This window comes from Schistocerca nitens, chromosome 1 (genome assembly GCF_023898315.1).
Source record: "Schistocerca nitens isolate TAMUIC-IGC-003100 chromosome 1, iqSchNite1.1, whole genome shotgun sequence".
Taxonomy (NCBI): domain Eukaryota; kingdom Metazoa; phylum Arthropoda; class Insecta; order Orthoptera; family Acrididae; genus Schistocerca; species Schistocerca nitens.
In genome coordinates this window covers 499,271,946-499,292,372 of record NC_064614.1, presented here as the reverse complement: position 1 = coordinate 499,292,372, position 20,427 = coordinate 499,271,946, and the positions used below count along the sequence as shown (strand labels likewise).

At 45.3% G+C, this 20,427-nt stretch overlaps 1 protein-coding gene and 1 pseudogene across 1 annotated transcript in view; both read right to left on the bottom strand.

Annotated features, from left to right (window-relative positions):
- LOC126252830 (uncharacterized) overlaps nt 1-147 on the bottom strand; it is a 424,342-nt gene extending 424,195 nt beyond the window's left edge. The window contains exon 1 of the mRNA XM_049953776.1: nt 103-147. Within this exon, the coding sequence (XP_049809733.1) occupies nt 103-141 (39 nt within the window). The 5' untranslated portion in view covers nt 142-147. The remainder of the gene's footprint in view (nt 1-102) is intronic.
- Nucleotides 148-6,961: 6,814 nt separating this feature from the next.
- Nucleotides 6,962-7,079, bottom strand: LOC126210533 (5S ribosomal RNA; annotated as a pseudogene).
- Between the last annotated feature and the right edge of the window lie 13,348 nt (nt 7,080-20,427).

Genomic DNA, 20,427 nt, shown 5'->3' with positions numbered 1-20,427 from the left:
GATATCTTTTAATGTTGACGCTCGAAAAATGGGCCAAATGTTCACCAAATGCGTAGAACTGAAATTAGTTATTGATTGAGTTCCGTTGTCTCTTTTGCTTACCATAACAAGTTGCGGGAAATCTGCCGCCTGTCTCGACATGCTTACCTGTAAAAGAAAAAGGAAAAATGTTAGAAAAAATTAATACTTAAATAACAATGTTAAAGGTTACATCGCAGTATATCTAGAGAAAGGAAGCAGATAGGATGGTATCGTTCAACGTCTCGTCTGTGTAGAAGGCGCTAGACAGGAAGCTTTAACTCAGATGAACAGCGATGAAGAGAGGGAATGGCGCTCGGTATATTTGAAGAAACCAATCCGCCATTCACTTGAAGCGATTTAATGAAAGCGAGGTGAACGTAAAGCGAGATTGCCGTTCGATGATTTCAGTTTCGCCCGTTCCTAGTAATAGTCTAGCATCTTAACTACTGCACCGCCTCTGTGTTCGCTTCAAGTGTTAAGACATCTACAAAGAGTTACATGTGTTAATGCTTCTACGACTATTGATTCATCGGATACAATGAACGTCACTGAATCAGTTTGCGTGTGATCTGAGCGAGAATGTCAAGACAACTAAGACAGGTATGTGGAAACGTAATAGCGTTAACTGACTCAGTCAAGCAGCAGCAGCCGGCCGAGAGAGAAGCAGCAACAAGGAAGTAACCGATTTTGTGACTTTTACGAGTCCATAACCAGGAGCGAATTTATAATATCATCTGTGTGCGTTAATAGTTTGGTTTCATGAATTTATGCATGTTAATTTAATATATAATGGCCCCAGTTCTCGCGTTTTCTTTTGTGTCAGAGGGTAAACCGATTTTGTGACATATTACAAGTTCCTAATCAGGGGCGAGTTATTTAGTTTCACCTGACTGCTTCGTAGTTAGGTTTTTGAATCTCTGCGTATTAATCTAATTTATCAGACACAGTTCCTGTGTTTTCGCTGGTGTCTACAGTAGAGTTCCGCAGCATGTGGCGATAGTTTGTTTATCTGAGTAGTTTAGTTTTCCTTGGTCTTTAGTACGGATAGGGGCTGTGATTGTTGTGTGCGGATGCGAGCCGAGTTGGTGACACTTCGCTCTCAGCTCCAGGCTGTGGTGGCTTCGGTTACACAGCTTGAAGCTGCAGTGGACGGTCATCACTGTTGTGGGCCGGCTGTGGGGATCCAATGGACGTTCTCTGATTGGTTCTTACCAGTGGCCAGCCCAGTTACTGCTCACACTGAGTTTGACCCCTCACCAATGGTCGAGTGGGAGGTCGCCCCAGGGCGTAGCAGGAGGCAAAAGACTTCCGAGGGAGCTGCACGTAAGGCCTCCCTGGTTAGTCTAACAAACAGGTTCCAGGTTCTGTCTGTGGCTGACCCTGTCGCTGAGCCAGATGCTGTCGCTTTTCCTGTTTCATAGGAAACCTCTCAGCCTGCAAGATCTGGACAATCACAGATGGTGGATTTATTGATAGTTGGGAGCTCCAACGTTAGGCGTGTTATTGGGTCCCTTAGGGACATGGCTGCCAAAAAGGGGAAGAAAGCCAATGTGCACTCCATGTGCATACCGGGTGGAGTCATTTCAGATGTGGAACAGGTCCCCCGAATGGCATGAAGAGCACAGGGTGTAGCAAACTGCAGGTGGTGGCTCATGTCGGTACCAATTATGTGTGTCACTTTGGCTCAGAAGAGATTATGTCTGGTTTCGAGCGCCTAACAGAAGTGGTAATGGCTGCCAGTCTTGCTTGCGAGATGAAAGCAGAGCTAACCATTTGTAGCGTAGTCGACAGGACCGTTTGCGGACCTTTGGTACAGAGCCGAGTGAAAGGTCTGAATCACAAGACGGTTCTGCGACCTTGTAGGCTGCAGATTCCTCGACTTGGGCCAATGGGTGGTTGAGTTTCGGGTTCCACTGAATAGGTCGGGAGTCCACTCACTATACGCAGGAGGCAGCTACACGAGTAGCATGGGTTGTGTAGCGTGGACTGGGCGGTTTTTTTTTTTAGGTTAGATGGTCTCGGGAAAACATAAAAAGAGGGTGCATGCCGAACACAGGTAGAACGTGGATACAGCAACCATCGGTATAACAGTTGTAAATTGTCGGAGCAGTGTTGGGAAAGTATCAGAGCTCCAAGCGCTAATAGAAAGCACTGATACTCAAATCGTTATAGGCACTAAAAGGTGGATATAACCGGAGATAAGATCATCCAAATTTTTTGCGAAGAGCTTAACGGTGTTCCGAAAGGAGAGACTAAACACGGTTGGTGGTGGTGTGTTGCTGTTAGAAGTGGCTTATCTTGTCGCGAAATTGAAATAGATACTTCCTGTGAGTTATTATGGGCACAGGTCATTCTTGGAAACCGTAATAAAATAATAATTGGATCCTTTTACCGACCTCCCAATTCAGATAGTACAACTGCTGAAAGGTTCAAAGAAAACTTGAGTTTGATTTCAAACACGTACCCGACTCATAAAATTATAGTAGATGGTGACTTCAATTTACTCTCGACATGTTGGCTAAAATACATGTTTAACCTCGGAGGTACGCATAAAACATCATCCGAAATTGTATACTAAACCAATTCTCCGAAAATTTTTTCGAGCAGTTAGACCATGAGCCCACGCGTATAGTAAACGCTTGTGAAAACACACTTGACCTCTTAGCAACAAATAATCCTGAGTTAATAATTAGCATCAAAACGGATACAAGGATTAGTGAACACGGGGTTGTCGTAGGGAGAGTGAACATTCAAAAATAAACGAAAAATATACCGATTCGAAAAAGCAGATAAAAATTCACTTGTCGCCTTCCTGAGAGACAATCTCCACCCCTTCCAAATTAATAATATAAGTGTAGACTAGATGTGGCTTGAATTCAGAGAAATAGTATCGGCAGCAATTGAGAGATTTATACCAAATAAATTAACAAACGACGGAGCTGATCCTCCTTGGTACACAAAACGGGTAAGAACACTGTTGCAGAAACATCGAAACAAACATACCAAATTTAAACAGATGCAAAATCCCCAAGATTGGCGATCTTCACAGAAGCTCGAACTTTATCGTGAATTTCAATGAGAGATGCTTATAATAGTTTCCAAATCGCAACTTTGTCTCGAAACCTATCAGAAAATCCAAAGAGATTCTGAACATATGTGAAGTATGCTAGCGGCAAGACACAATCAATGCTTTCTCTGCGTGACAGCAATGGAGATACTATCGAAGACAGTGCTGCCAAAGGTGAGTCATTAAACACAGCCTTCCAAAATGGCTTCACAAAAGAAGATGAAGTAAATATTCCAGAATTCAAATCAAGAACAGCTGCCAACTTGAGTAACGTAGAAGTAAATATCGTCGAAGTAGTGAAGCAACTTAAATCACTTAATTAAAGCAAGTCTTCTGATCCAGTATGTATACCAATTAGATTCATTTCAGAGTATGCTGATTCAATAGCTCCATACTTAACAATCATATACAACCGTTTGCCCGACGAAAGATCCGTACCCAAAGAGTGGAAAGTTGCACAGTTCACACCAATATTAAAGTAATGTAGGAGGAGTAATCCACTAAATTACAGGCCCATACCATTAACGTCGATATGCAGCAGGATTTTAGAACAGATATTGTGTTCGAACATTATGAATTACCTCGAAGAAAACGATCTATTGACACACAGGCAACATGGATTTAGAAAACATCATTCCTGTGAAACACAACTAGCTCTTTCCACAAACGAAGCGTTGAGTGCTATTGACAAGGGATTTCCGATAGATTCCGTATTTCTGGATTTCCGAGATGCTTTTGACACTGTACCACACATGCGGCTTGCACTGAAATTTCGTACTTATGGAATACCGTCTCACATATGTGACTGGATTCGTGGTTTCCTGTCAGAGAGATAGCAGTTCGTAGTAATTGTCGGGAAGTCATCGAGTAAAACAGAAGTGATTTCTGACGTTCCCCAAGCTAGTGTTATAGGCCTTTGCTGTTCCTTATCTATGTAAACCGTTTGGGAGACAATCTGAGCAGTCGTCTTAGGTTGTTTGTGGATGATGCTATCGTTTATGGACTAATAAAGTCATCAGAAGATAAAAACAAATTGATAAACGATTTAGAAAAGATATCTGTATGGTGCGAAAATTTCCAATTGACCCTAAATAGCGAAAAGTGTGAGGTCATCCACATGAGTGTTAAACGGAATGCGTTAAAATTCGCTTACACGATAAATCAGTCAAATCTAAATTCAGTAAATCCCTAGGAATTACAATTACGAACACATAGAAAATGATGTGGGGAAGGCTAACCAAAGACTGCGTTTTATTGACAGGATCTATTGAGGAGCCTGCCTACACTACGCTTGTCCGTCCTCTTTTAGAATACTGCTGCGCAGTGTGGTATCTTTACCAGATAGGAGTGACCGAGTGAGGTGGCGCAGTGGTTAGCACAGTGGACTCGCATTCGGGAGGACGACGGTTCAATCCCGCGTCTGGCCAACCTGTTTTCCGTGATTTCCCTAAATTGTTCCAGGCGAATGCCGGGATGGTTCCTTTGAAAGGGCACGGGCGACTTCCTTCCCCATCTTTCCTTAATCCGATGACCTCGCTGTTTGGTCTCTTCCCTCAAACAGTCCCGAGAAATATACCTATGGAGGACATCATTGCCAACACCGAAGCAGCCATTCGGACCCTTCCTTGTGAAAGGGCAGAGGAAATACGCACGGAAACAGCCAGGATACTGCGCCGAGTAAAACCACCAGCTTGCAACCTGAAGAAAGAAGAGGTACAAGCCATTAAGGATCTCAACGCCGACAAGAGTATATTGGTACTGCCTGCCGATAAGGGGAATGCGACCGTCGTAATGAAGACCGAAGATTATGAGCAAAAGATCCGAGACCTATTAGATCCGACGACGTACCGAAAACTAAGCGCAGATCCGACGCAGCGTATCACTCGGAATACGAATCGATTAATCAAGGCGTCTTCTCTGCCGGCGGACATACAGAGAAACCTGCGCAACACGGAAGCCCTACCACCTCGGCTGTATGGATTACCCAAGATCCATAAGAACAACGTTCCACTGAGACCGATCGTTAGCGCTCCTGGCTCACCAACGTATAAACTGGCAAAACACTTGGCCTCTCTGCTCCAGCCACACGTGGGGAAGACCGACACATACATTACGGACTCAGCACATTTCATTGAGAAGCTGAAGAAACTGAAACTTGCACCAAACGACATCCTGGTCAGCTTTGATGTTGTTTCGTTATTTACGAAAGTGCCACTCAGTGACGCTCTGGAGCAAATCGGTTCCATGTTCCCGCAAGACATCAAAAAGCTCTTCCATGCATGTCTCACCACGAGCTATTTCACGTGGAATGGCGATTTCTACGAACAGCTGGAAGGCGTTGCCATGGGTAGTCCTCTCAGTCCAGTGGTGGCCAACTTCTTCATGGAACAATTCGAAGCACAGGCACTGGACTCGGCGACTTGCAAACCTAAGGTGTGGTACAGGTACGTCGATGATACTTTCGTGGTGTGGAGCCATGGTGAAGAACAGCTCGGTGACTTCCTAAGACACTTGAACAGCCTCCATGCCAACATAACATTTACCATGGAAGTAGAAAATGACAAGAAACTGCCATTTCTAGACGTGCTGGTCACAAGGGAAGGCGAAAACCTGGGACACAGCGAGTATCGAAAACCGACACACACGGACCGATACCTGCACAAACTGTCAAACCACCACCCGAGCCAGAAAAGAGGCATGATTAGTACGCTCGTAACGAGATCAGGACGAATATGTGAGCCGCAACACCTCAAACGAGAAATGCAACACCTGGAAACTGTTCTGAGGAGCAATGGGTACTCCACAAATTACATTAGAAGTGTAACAGAGCCCAACACTCGGCGAAGTAAGGAACCAGAAAAAGAAATGTCGGGTACGGCCTTTCTGCCATACATTCCCAGAGTGACGGACAGAATCGGCCGCACATTGCGCAAACATGGCGTAATGACGATTTTCAAACCGACAAGGAAGATCAAAGAGTGTCTTAGATCGGCGAAGGAGAAAAGAGACCCACTTGCAAGGTCGGGAATATACCGTGCACATGCGGAAAAGTTTATGTCGGAATGACTGGACGATCAATTAACACCAGGATCAAAGAGCACAAGCGACATTGCAGGTTGGGGCAGGTGGAGAAATCGGCCGTGGCAGAGCACGCACTGAATGGGACCGACCACGTAATAAAATTCGCCGACACGGAAGTTCTAGCTGTAGAGAAGCACTATCACACGCGCTTGTTCAGAGAAGCTGTAGAAATACAAAAACACGCGAACAGTTTCAACAAGAAAGAGGAAAGCCTTAAGGTAAACGGATCCTGGCTGCCCGTACTGCAGCGAACGACCGTCGCAGGTAGCAAGAGGAGAACCGCACCGGAAATGACCGCGGAGAAGCCCTCGGACGTTGGCGCGCCAGGTACATGTAGTCTGCGGCCGCGAGCTCGCCTCCAGTTCACCACCGGCAATGGAGGGTGAAGCTTTGACAATGCCAGCCACTCGTGCTGGCGAAACGTCAGAAAAATCATTAGATGAACGTCGGCCGAAGAACCCGAGACAGAAGCCAATAGGCAGTTTGTCAAGAAGAAGATTCTTTCAGGATGGTTAACCTTCGGCCCTCTGTGCGTTTCATATGGCACCTTTTAATTGAAACTGAGAACTAAACTCCCCCCCCCCTCCCTCCCGAACAGGCCATGAAAGCCCAACGGTACCGACCGGCCGCCGTGTCATCCTCAGCCCACAGGCGTCACTGGATGCGGATATGGAGGGGCATTTGGTCAGCACACCGCTCTCCCGGCCGTATTTCAGTTTCCGAGACCGGAGCAGCTACTTCTCAATTAAGTAGCTCCTCAGTTTGCCTCATAAGGGCTGAGTGCACCCCGCTTGCCAACAGCGCTCGACAGACCAGATGGTCACCCATTCAAGTGCTAGCCCAGCCCGACAGCGCTTAACTTCGGTGATCTGACGGGAACCGGTGTTACCAATGCGGCAAGGCCGTTGGCCCTTTTAATTTAGGTCTCAATTAATTAGGTGATTTGTAGAGGCAGTGTCTCATTTTCTGTCTCCAACCTGTAAGGTGTTCCTGCCAGCAGGTGGATATTACTTTTCCAGGCTTGCTTCTATAGGACCTACCACAGTTACAAGTGAATTTGTATTTTTCAGTCTTTTCTAAATCTGTTGTGCTGTCCCTGTTATTGGAAAATATGTGTCCAACAGTTTGTGCACATAAAGTGTTTGGAAGTTCCTATATTTAAGCTTTCTAGTTACATTCTGGAAGTTCTTTCCTAAACACGGGGGTCGACTACAAGGTAAAGAAGAGTGGAGACTAGTTGTGGCCTATCAGCCAGAAACTGGCGAGTTACAAAACAAATATTGTTGAACATTACACAAGTTTCACGTGTTTTTATTCATAGTGGAAACATAGTACAGTCAGTTATTGCAGTGAATGTTGTGTTCACAGCAATCACCTGTTTATGTCTGCTACTCAAATGACGTTTATAATTAATAAGCGCATGCCTATAATTTAGTGCTCTTTAGCGATCAATGGTCTTCAGTTTTTCTGAGTGGGAAAGCTGGCAGATGGAGACTCTTGAACAGTAGCCTGCCTCAAATCTGGTTCCCCATCTCCTTAATTTATCTGTCCACGGCATTCCATCTACTAGTTCCAAGAAAATCCAGTACGCAGATGACCTAGTCGTTATGTAAGTACACTGCCAGGTGCCCACTCCACACTGAACTAACACTTTTGCAAATGGAGACACGTACCAAAACTAAGAAATCATGAGGTAACAGCGTTCCATCTCCATAACAAGGAGGCACGCAGGAAGTCACACGTGTTATTTGACGGGGTCGAATTTTCTCATAAATCCTTCCCTAACTATCGATGTGTGACCCACGAACAGGAGTGCATAGTTTCACGGCGAAATGTACTAAGAAAAGTTTCTGGATTTTAAACCACTTGACGCGGCTGGAAGCCCAAGAAACTTTTAATGTCATTTAAATTGTTCTGCATGAACCTGTCAAAGAAGCTAGGCTCAAGAGTAACTCTATTCTATAAAAAGCTGGAAACAGGTTGGGAGAAAATATTGAGACGCTACGCAATGATGCAGTTTCACTTTTGTACTCAGAAGAATATTGTCCACCTGCTTGGAAAACAGCGGACATGAGTACATATGAATGAGGCCGTGAGAACCATTACAGGCACTGTGAGCTACTCATATTCAGTGGTTGCTTGTTCTGTTTAATATTATTCTTAAAGACCTCAGAAGAAAGACTGGGAAGATGTAAATTTTTAAGAAAATAGTCTAGTAAGATTTTTTCTAAATAACACTTCTCAGAATAAATTAGCCATAGGCCTGAAGTAAGGCAAGTCACCTTTGGTCAGTCCGCGGGTCATAGACGTTTTCGACATCACGGGAAGTGGAAAGAACGCTAAACTGAAGATCCGCCCCCTAACGCCCATTTAATTCAAATCCCAAAGAAGAAGGCTGCAGGGTTTCACCTTCCCCGTCGCGAATGATCCAAGCTCTTTCGCACTCGAGCGGGACAAGTGCGATGTGGACACATTGAAGAAGTGAGATTATTGCGAAAGTGCTTTGTGTGACAGTGGTGAGGACGAACAGACAGCTATACATACTGAGGAGTACTGCCCGCTCCACGCTTTTAAAGGTGGTCTGAAAGCCTTGCATAAATTGACACCAACTGTTGCATTCTGGCTGTCAAATCTAAAAATCTGTACGTATTATAAAGTCCCTCACTGCATTTTTCTGCCTCTGTGTGAAGGCTACTATCATGAACTACTGTAGAGATTTTGATACCGTCTTCACTAATTCATAGACTGATTCACGAAAAAGGTTTGTACATATCGTTTTATATTACAAACAAGTCGTCCGGACGTAGATACTTAAGGATACTGCTGAGGGCGGGTCGCTAGTTATTATATAAATTCATTGTGTAAGTACGAAGGGCGATCAAAAAGTTTCCGTTCGAAGACCACACTGACCCCTTGCCTGTATGTTGAAGATTAGGTGGGTAGATCACGTAACTAATTAGGAGGTATTGAATAGTATTGGGGATAAGAGAAGTTTGTGGCACAACTTGACTAGAAGAAGGGATCGGTTGGTAGGACATGTCCTGAGGCATCAAGGGATCACAAATTTAGCATTGGATGAGGGCAGTGTGGAGGGTAAAAATCGTAGAGGGAGACCAAGAGATGAATACACTAAGCAGATTCAGAAGGATGTAGGTTGCAGTAGGTACTGGGAGATGAAGGAGCTTGCACAGGATAGATTAGCATGGAGAGCTGCATCAAACCAGTCTCAGGACTGAAGACCACAACAACAACAACTCGAATAACTTACAGGACACCTTTAAACTGAGAGTCGGTTTTGATTAAACATGGAAAAATGTTTTACAACTATAATAATAATACTATGGTGTGCTCAATGGCCAACGTAAGTCTTTCTATTGGACGCCACTTCGCTGAGTGGGTGTCCATAACCTACCCCACTCATCCAACGGGGGAGAAGGGACCTACCGTTTAACGCCGAATCCCAACCACGTTTCGTTCCTGTCGTTTCCACACATTGTTGTGGAGGCTAGATTGAAGGTGGGCTTCGATCCTGCGGCTTCTTTTCAGGTACGCGCTATACTGCTAGACCGCCGACTTCATACCCATAAGCATCATTGATCTGCTTTGGGAACAAATAGTAAAACTGACAATATACGTTTATTTTCTTAATCAAAGTAATCATTCTCATGTAGAATGATGGGTAACTGATAGCCCTTACAAAATCTGAAAATTTTCGCCCAACGACAAAGATTAAGATACTAGGGAATTGAAATTACGATTGGGGTCAGATCATATGAGAGACACGACAGTATCATTAGGGTGGATGGTAAGGCCATACCGCTCGCACCATGTAGCTCATCTGCGGATACGCATTCACTTGTAGCGGTAGTCGGGAAGGCAACGTGGCCAGCTGGTGTAATAGGAAGATGGACACTAGGTAGTAGGTGATAATCGAACTTCTCCTACAGCCATTGCTTGAGATGACAATAAGGAGACACATTCGCATCAACCAACGATCGCAGAAACGACGTATAATGAGCGAAGGCATCGCCAACTGTAAAAACAACAGAAAAACTCGACAGAGGAAGAGCAACTGCTCAATGGCCAGCGCAAGTCTTTCTATTGGACGCCACTTCGCTAACTGGGTGTCCATAACCTACACCACTTATCCAACGTAGGAAAAGGGACCCACCGCTTAACGCCGTATGACTGCCCTCTCTCTGGGTGACAATAACGAAGGCACCTAGAGCAATGGATACCTTCGATTTACTTACTGTTTACAGAGGGTGGGCAAAACGCAGCTGACCCAGAAAAAATTTCGTGCACCTTAAGGGTGGCAACCCGTCCTACAAGATTTGTCCGAGATGCGGATGGTGTAAATTGGGTTGCCTGCCATAAGATGGATATTTTCTGAGCCATTTTTTTACCCACCCTATAAAATTTGAAGGCGCACAGTTAAGTAAAATAGAATATTTTAACATAGTCACGGTAGCCATCTGCACAACGACAAGGGCTTAAAATTGGAAAGTCACTGCTTCGATCCTTGGTAGCAGCAACGTTCCTCTATTACTTTTATTTTAATTCTATATTTACTATCAAATAGACCTGTAAATTAGCGACACTGAGTTAGTAAAACTAACATTTATTTTGAATCACTAATCACATGAAAATAAATAAAAATTTGATACAGACATGTGAAATGCCTTATTAGATAGAAACTTTATACTATTATATCTCTATAAATTAATGAAACATATTTTACTTTCTGTCTGATGTTTCGGATTTTTATACAGAAATTTAATATATCGCAAATACTCGTATTTTCATGCGATTAATTATTCAAAACAAACATTCTATATTTTATTAAGTAGCTATGATGTAATGGTTATTAAATATCATAACCATTTGACGCAAACAAAAATTGCGACTAGCGGGAATCGAACCAGCAACTTAGTACACTTTAAGACAAAAAAACATGCACCGCGAAGGAATTATCCGAATGGAGCGGAAATCGGTAGATGAGATGTACACATGCAGACAAACAAACGATTACAATTTCAGAAAAAATGGATGATTTAATTAATAGAAAGATCTTCACACATTCAGCAAATGAATAACGCTTTGGTCCACCTCTGACTCTTATGCAGTCAGTTATTCGGTTTGGCACTGATTGACAGAGCTATTGGATGTCCTCCTGAGGGATGTCGTGCTAAATTCGGTCCAATTGGCACGCTAGATCGTCAAAAACAGGAGCTGGTGGGACGGCCCTGCCCATAAAGCTCCTAACACTTTCAATAGGAGAGCTATCCAGCGTCCTTCCTAGCCACGGTAGTGTTTGACAAGCAGTAGAAACCCGCCGTGTGCGGCCGGGCAATATATTGCTGAAACGTAAGCCCAGGTTGCTTGCCATGAAGCGCTACAAAACTGGGCGTAGAATGTCGTCGGCGTACCGCTGTGCCGCAAGGGTGCTGCGGATGACATCTAAAGGGGCATGTTACGATTCGCTAGTACTGGGGCTCATTTCGCAGCGGAACCATCACTGAAGACAATTCTGCTCCAAACAATAAGATTTCAGGCCGAAGCCAATGCGACACTGACCTGACTGTCGCCTGTCAAACGGTCCGATAGCCGGGAGTGACGGCCTGGGGTGCCATTCCTTCTCGTAGCAGCACCCCTTTGGTTGTCATCCACATCATATTTACAGCGCAGCGGTACGTCCCCGATATTCTACGACCCGTCTTGTTCCCGTTCATGGCAAGTCATCCTGGTCTTAAGTTTCAGCACGGTACTCGGCGCCCGCACATGGCGAGAGTTTCTTCTTCAGGTCTTTGTGCTTGTCAAACACAATTTTGGCTAGCAACGTCGCAGCATATCTCCCTAACTGAAAACGTTTTGAGCACGTTGCGATTTTGACGATTCAACGCGCCAATATGAAAATTTTGCACGATATCCCTCAATAGAACATCCAGCAACTCTATTAATCAATGGCAGAATGCTTGCATAAGGGCTAGAGGTGGACCAACACGTTATTGACTTGCTCATGTTTGAAGCTCTTTCGCTTGAACAACTCTTCCAATTTTTCTGAAATTGTAATCATGAATAATAATTCATTGCATTTCACCACAATAAAAGCTGTACATATGTTTACCCAAAATTCAAGGACTATCATCACATCCTTCAAATTACTAGATTAGTGAAGGATTTACTTTAAACAAATTAAAGAAACAAGCAACATCTACGTGATTACTCTAATATTCACAATAAAATGCTCGGCAGAGGGTTTAGTGTACCACCTTCAAACTGTCTCTCTACCATTCCACTCTCGAAAGGCGCGCGGGAAAAACGAGCACTTAAATTTTTCTGTGCGAGCCCTGATATCTCTTATTTTATCGCGATGATAATTTCTCACTATGAAGATGGGTGCCAACAGAATGTTTTCGCAATCGGAGGAGAAAACTGGTGATTGATTGAAATTTCATGAGAAGATCCCGTCGTAACGATAAACGCCTTTGTTTTAATGATTGTCACTCCAATTCACGTATCATGTCTGTGGCACTATCTCCCCTACTTCGCCATAACACAAAACGAGCTGGCCTTCTTTGTACTTTTTCGATGTCATCCGTCAGTCCCATCTGATGCGGATCCCACACCGCACAGCAATACTCCACAATAGCGCGGATAAGCGTGGTGTAAGCAGTCTCTTTAGTAGACCTGTTGCACATTCTAAGTGTTCTGCCAATGAATCGCAGTCTTTGGTTTGCTCTACCCAAAATATTATCTATGTGGTCGTTCCAATTTAGGTTATTTGTAATTCTAATCCCTAAGTATTTAGTTGAATTTACAGCCTTCAGATTTGTGTGACTTACGAGTAATCGAAATTTAGTTGATTTCTTTTAGCACTCATGTGAATAACTTCACACTTTTCTTTATTCAGGGTCAGTTGCCACTTTTCGCACCATACAGATATCTTAATCATTTTCCAATTCGTTTTGATCATCTGATGACCTTACAAGACGGTAAATAACAGCATCATCTGCAAACAATCTAAGACGGGTACTGACATTCTCTCCTATGTCGTTAATATAGATCAGGAACAATAGAGGGCTTATAACGCTTCCTTGGGGAACGCCGGATATTACTTCTGTTTTACTCGATGACTTTCCGTTTATTACTACGAACTGTGACCTTTCTCACAGGAAATCACAACCTAGCCGATATTCCACAGGCACGCAGTTTGGTTACAAGACGCATGTGAGGAGCGGTGTCGAAAGCCTTCTGGAAATCTAAAAATATGGAATCAATTTGACATCCCCTATCGATAGCACTCATTACTTCATGACTATAAAGAGCTAGTTGTGTTTCACAAGAACGATATTTTCTGAAACCGTGCTATGTGTCAATAAATCGTTTTCCTCGAGGTACTTCATAAAGTTCGAATACAGTATATGTTCTACAACCCTACTGCAAATCGACATTAGTGATATGGGTCTGTAATTCAACGGATTACTCCTACTTCCCTTTTTGGTTATTGGTGTGACGAGAAATTTTCCGGTCCTACGTATCTTTCTGTGAGCGAGCGGTTGTGCATAACTGCTAAATACACTCCTGGAAATGGAAAAAAGAACACATTGACACCGGTGTGTCAGACCCACCATACTTGCTCCGAACACTGCGAGAGGGCTGTACAAGCAATGATCACACGCACGGCACAGCGGACACACCAGGAACCGCGGTGTTGGCCGTCGAATGGCGCTAGCTGCGCAGCATTTGTGCACCGCCGCCGTCAGTGTCAGCCAGTTTGCCGTGGCATACGGAGCTCCATCGCAGTCTTTAACACTGGTAGCATGCCGCGACAGCGTGGACGTGAACCGTATGTGCAGTTGACGGACTTTGAGCGAGGGCGTATAGTGGGCATGCGGGAGGCCGGGTGGACGTACCGCCGAATTGCTCAACACGTGGGGCGTGAGGTCTCCACAGTACATCGATGTTGTCGCCAGTGGTCGGCGGAAGGTGCACGTGCCCGTCGACCTGGGACCGGACCGCAGCGACGCACGGATGCACGCCAAGACCGTAGGATCCTACGCAGTGCCGTAGGGGACCGCACCGCCACTTCCCAGCAAATTAGGGACACTGTTGCTCCTGGGGTATCGGCGAGGACCATTCGCAACCGTCTCCATGAAGCTGGGCTACGGTCCCGCACACCGTTAGGCCGTCTTCCGCTCACGCCCCAACATCGTGCAGCCCGCCTCCAGTGGTGTCAAATGGTTCAAATGGCTCTGAGCACTATGGGACTCAACTGCTGTGGGCATCAGTCCCCTAGAACTTAGAACTACTTAAACCTAACTAACCTAAGGACATCACACACATCCATGCCCGAGGCAGGATTCGAACCTGCGACCGTAGCAGTCGCACTGTTCCGGACTGCGCGCCTAGAACCGCGAGACCACCGCGGCCGGCTCCAGTGGTGTCGCGACAGGCGTGAATGGAGGGACGAATGGAGACGTGTCGTCTTCAGCGATGAGAGTCGCTTCTGCCTTGGTGCCAGTGATGGTCGTATGCGTGTTTGGCGCCGTGCAGGTGAGCGCCACAATCAGGACTGCATACGACCGAGGCACACAGGGCCAACACCCGGCATCATGGTGTGGGGAGCGATCTCCTACACTGGCCGTACACCACTGGTGATCGTCGAGGGGACACTGAATAGTGCACGGTACATCCAAACCGTCATCGAACCCATCGTTCTACCATTCCTAGACCGGCAAGGGAACTTGCTGTTCCAACAGGACAATGCACGTCCGCATGTATCCCGTGCCACCCAACGTGCTCTAGAAGGTGTAAGTCAACTACCCTGGCCAGCAAGATCTCCGGATCTGTCCCCCATTGAGCATGTTTGGGACTGGATGAAGCGTCGTCTCACGCGGTCTGCACGTCCAGCACGAACGCTGGTCCAACTGAGGCGCCAGGTGGAAATGGCATGGCAAGCCGTTCCACAGGACTACATCCAGCATCTCTACGATCGTCTCCATGGGAGAATAGCAGCCTGCATTGCTGCGAAAGGTGGATATACACTGTACTAGTGCCGACATTGTGCATGCTCTGTTGCCTGTGTCTATGTGCCTGTGGTTCTGTCAGTGTGATCATGTGATGTATCTGACCCCAGGAATGTGTCAATAAAGTTTCCCCTTCCTGGGACAATGAATTCACGGTGTTCTTATTTCAATTTCCAGGAGTGTATGTAGCTATTGTATCAGCATACTCTGAGAGGGACCTGACTGGTATACAATCTGGACCGGAAGTCCTGTCTTTATTAAGTGATTTAAGCTGCTTTGCTACACCGAGGACATCTATTTCTACATTTCTCATCTTGGCAGTTGTTCTTGATTGAAATTCAGGAATATTTACCTCGTCTTCTTTGGTGAAGGAGTTTCGGAAAACCGTGTTTAATAAGTCTGCTTTAGTGGCACTGTCATCAGTGACTTCACCGTTGTTATCGCGCAGTGAGCGTATTGATTGCGTCTTTCCACTAGTGTGCTAAATGTATGACCAGAATCTCTTTGGGTTTTCTGCCAGATTTCGAGACAGAGAGCAAAGAGAAAGCGGGGCAATACCAGTGTATATTTGTATCCATAGAATATAAATTTTTATATAACATAATCTGATTTAAGTTCTTCTTGCAGAACATTTTCCTTGTGCTATATTTGAACTGTTTTTGGATGTAAGTTAGAGAAACCCAACAGCAGAACTTTACTGCGACACAATACCTGCAGCGATAGTGAATGTCCGAAATACAAGATTATAATTAAACTTCCGCTACTTGAGCCAATGTCGATGGAAAATTACTTACGGTATGGGTACGCAACGTTATAGGAACGATGCTGAGTGAGCGCTGCATGATTTGTGTCGTTAATATGTTAGTCTCGTGAATTGTCGTTAGGCGCCGTGACAGGTACGGCGACATAAGAATGAAACACAAGCATCAATGTGTAAAACTGTTAAACAGTTACAGACAGTAAAGATGGGACTGAACAAAGAGAGCAGGGCTTTACTCGCAAAGCTTTTTTATCAAAACAACACCGATAACGCTGCTGCTCTTAGCGAGTTTCGATGCATTAAAGGAATACGGAGAGGTCCTTTATTTGTACCGGGGTTGAAGAACGTGATTCAGGAGTTAGAATTAACTGGCGATTTGAGAATTGCTCTTGGGAGATGCCGACGGCCAATTGCGTCGCAAACTGTTGAACAAGCCACTGTTGCCGTGGCTGAGAATGCTTGATGCAATGTGCGACCTTTAAGCAGTGCACAAGCTGTGACATGGTCCACCGTTTGAATGTTATACCCTTATATGGAAATTAAAATGTGTTTTTTTTTCGATGATTTTTCGATGTTTCTCTTCCGCATGTCCTTACAAATAGAGCGCACTGCATGCAACCGGCTGCAAACAGTGGCACATGTCATCGCGAATGAATCTGCCGCTTGTATTCTGGGGTCATCCTCAATTCCTTTCGGCGTATGGCTGATATGGTGAAGGCAACTAGCATCGCAGGCGGGGTGTAGGCAGTGCTGTCTGTTTGTAGCATCGTACCCAGGGTTGATCGTGGTCCTCTGGTGTGGAAAAAAAAAAAAAAATCGTTCAACTGGCTCTAAGCAGTATGGGACTTGCCATCAGTCCCCTAGACTTAGAACTACTTAAACCTAACTAACCTAACGACATCACACACATCCATGCCCGAGGCAGGATTCGAACCTGCGACCGTAGCAGCCGTGTGGTTCCAGACTGATGCGCCCTAGAACCGCTCAGCCACCGCGGCCGGCGTGGTTAGAAACAGACTGGAAAGTCTAACCCAGAGGATCAGACGACTCTGCGACGGTATCGGATGCGAATTCGTCGAACTTCGCTATCGGGTGCACAACTTTACGGTTCCCCTTAATAGGTCAGATGTGCACTACCTGCAGGAAGTGGCTACTGGAATAGCGGTGTACGTGTGGCGTGCACATGGGGATTTTTTTGGGTTAGAGAAACCCTCCACTGGGATCAGAGACGAATTTCCTGCCAAAGTCTACGTTATATCAGCCACAATGAGTCGGAAAAAATATTACTTCCTGCGACTTACATCTCGAGTGATGACCACGACGAAAAAACTCGAGAAATTAGACCAATACAGAGGCTCACCAAATTCATTCTTCCCACGCACCATTCGCGACTGGTGTAGGTTTGGAGGGGATCAGTTAGTGGTACCATCTCACTTCAACACCAGATGACGGAACTTCAAGTGTTCCAAAACCAGTCGTGTACCCAAGAAAAGGTTGTGGACTAAGCACTTGTCCTGCAGTTTCTTTATTTTTCAAAATCTCACTTTTTTATTCTCATATGTGTGTTCATTTCCATTGACTAAACTGAGACCACAGTTCTCAAATTTGTATTCATTTCCTTTATGTGGCTGCTGCCTCTTACTAAAGATAGAGAAGATAGAAGAGATAGAGAAGATCCAAAGAAGAGCGGCGCGTTTCGTCACAGGGTTATTTGGTAAGCGTGATAGCGTTACGGAGATGTTTAACAAACTCAAGTGGCAGACTCTGCAAGAGAGGCGCTCTTCATCGCGGTGTAGCTTGCTGTCCAGGTTTCGAGAGGGTGCGTTTCTGGATGAGGTATCGAATATATTGCTTCCCCCTACTTATACCTCCCGAGGAGATCACGAATGTAAAATCAGAGAGATTGGAGCGCGCACGGAGGCTTTCCGGCAGTCGTTTTTCCCGCGAACCATATGCGACTGGAACAGGAAAGGGAGGTAATGACAGTGGCACGTGAAGTGCCCTCCACCACACACCGTTGGGTGGCTTGCGGAGTATAAATGTAGATGTAGATGTACCACAAGTACACTCCGCCACACATCGTTAGGTGGCTTGCGTAATATGATGTAGATGTCGAATTGTATGTAGATGTACATGTTTGTACAAAAAATCATTGTCCTACGATCATTCGCTTTCATGAGGGTCCTCTGAAGTAGCCAAAGTTTAATTATAAGTACCCTGTATTTTGTAATCAACAGTGCTTCGAAAGCTTCAAATGCGGTTTTTTTTCGATTTTTTAATTTCTTATTTTAAAGTGTGTGTATGATTTTACGAAACCGATGTCCAGGCGTAGCCTTGAGATTCTGTTACTGCGAAGGAAATCGAAGAGCGCCAGTGCGTAAGACCCCTCGTAAGATGAAAACTGTGCTGACGTCGCAGGGTCCTTCGCGAGACACGCTGGAACGGAGGACGAAAGCAGGCCCCGAGGACGGCTGGGAGCGTAACGGAGGAAAGTGGTGCGGCGGCGGCGACCGGCCAGACGCCGGTGAGAACGCCTCGCAGCCGGTGTGCCGCGGTGCGCCGAGTGGAGACTCAACTTTTTGCCGGTGACCTGCGCCTCGGTCTCCGTCTGGCCTTTGTCTGGCCGCAGTTATTACCCGGCCCTAGACTAACGAGACCGGCGCGCCGGCCAGCCCGTCTGCGCTCCTGCTGCCGCTGCTGTCACCGCGCCGTTTTTCTGAGCGCCGCTGCAGACGCGCCACGATACGCCTAGTCGACAAAACGACGGCGAATTAAGTCGCGCCGCCCATTAAGCCCGCTTTGCGAAATTAATGGCCGCTTTCCTGCGGGACACTTCCCAGGCGCACGACATCCCACGCTGCAGTGCGCAGTGTTCCAGCACACCGACAAACGCTTCCCCCGACGTGTGCATTACGTGACAACTACCTGTAGTCAGACACCGGCTCAGTTCCGAGTGTACGAGTCTTTTCGAGAAATAAAAACACAAGCCGTTATCTACATCTACAGCTAAGTTCCGCAAGCCAAATTACAGTTGCTGTCAGAAAGTACCTCGTCTACTACCACTATCACGTTAACAAATTTTTATTATCGCTTTCTTTTCCATCTGTCTGCTCGGTACAAATTTTGCAGTTGATTTTAAGCTAAATTTACGATGAACTAGGGACCTGAAAATTAAAATATAGTTCGGAACTAGATGGGAATGTAATATTAACTCGATTTCTTGTCAGTATGGTCGGTGTGTGTGTGTGTGTGTGTGTGTGTGTGTGTGTGTGTGTGTAGGGTTGAAAAAGATGGTTAACGCCCGACGTCTCGATTCCCATATTTCACTCCCTTAAGAGTGGAATTTCGGGCAATCCCTTTCAATCCCTTTTTTAAACGACGCCTACAGTATACGATTCACACTCTCTCCAAAGTTCAGGTTTCTATCCTTAGTGGTTTGGGCTGGGCGATGATGAGTTAGTGAATCAGTCTACAGGACTGGCTTGTTGTACGAGTAGTGTGGTAACGCATTCCAAATGGTGTGAGGCCAGAGAGGTACGGCTGCGCACAGGGACGGGGAAAAGGTGAGATACACAAAATCAAATGGCTCTGAGCACTACGGGACTTAACATCTGAGGTCATCAGTCCCCTGGAACTTAGAATTACTTAAACCTAACGAACCTAAGGACATCACACACACCCATGCCCGAGGCAGGATTCGAACCTGCGACCGAAGCAGTCGCGCGGTTCCGGACTGAAGCGCGTAGGACCGCTCGGCCACCACGGCCGGCACAGATACACAAAGAGAGGGTTAGGGGGCTGTGTATTCATTATATGTAACATAGGCATACATTAGCGAAGCTTCGTTTAACAAGCTGTTTTTCGTTATAAATCTTACAAGTACTGTCAGAGCTACGAAAATTAGCAATCATACATTTTCAGGAGTATCTGATCGGGATTTGGAATCGATGTAAGACTAGATTAAATTATTTTATACTTCTCAGTCCAATTTAAAAACGAGTTATATTAAAAATTAATTTTTATTTCAGTAATTTTCCTCTTTCCTGTTCCATTCACGAATGATGAGCAGGAAAAACGACCGTCAGTAAGCATCTTTATTAGTGCTAGTTTCGACAGTTCTACCTTCACAGTATTTATATGGGAGAAAATAATATGTTGTCTGACTCTTCTAGGATGTACGCTCTCGGAATTCCAACAGTAAGCTAGTAGCGTATGCGATGTTACGTATGCGATGTTACGTCAACCGCATTTTCGAGTAATGATTATTTGTGTAAAAAAGAGAGAACAAACACTGTTAGATTGTTCTTAAGTATTCCTTCTTCTCTTTCTGGACGCTGAATGAAACATGAATAATTTCTTGGCGGTATATGATTTTTATGAATAATAAAGTTGTATTTAATTCAAGTCTGTATTACTTCGCAAACCAGTCAAGCTTTTCACACCAAATGAATTGGCAGATGCGAATAAAG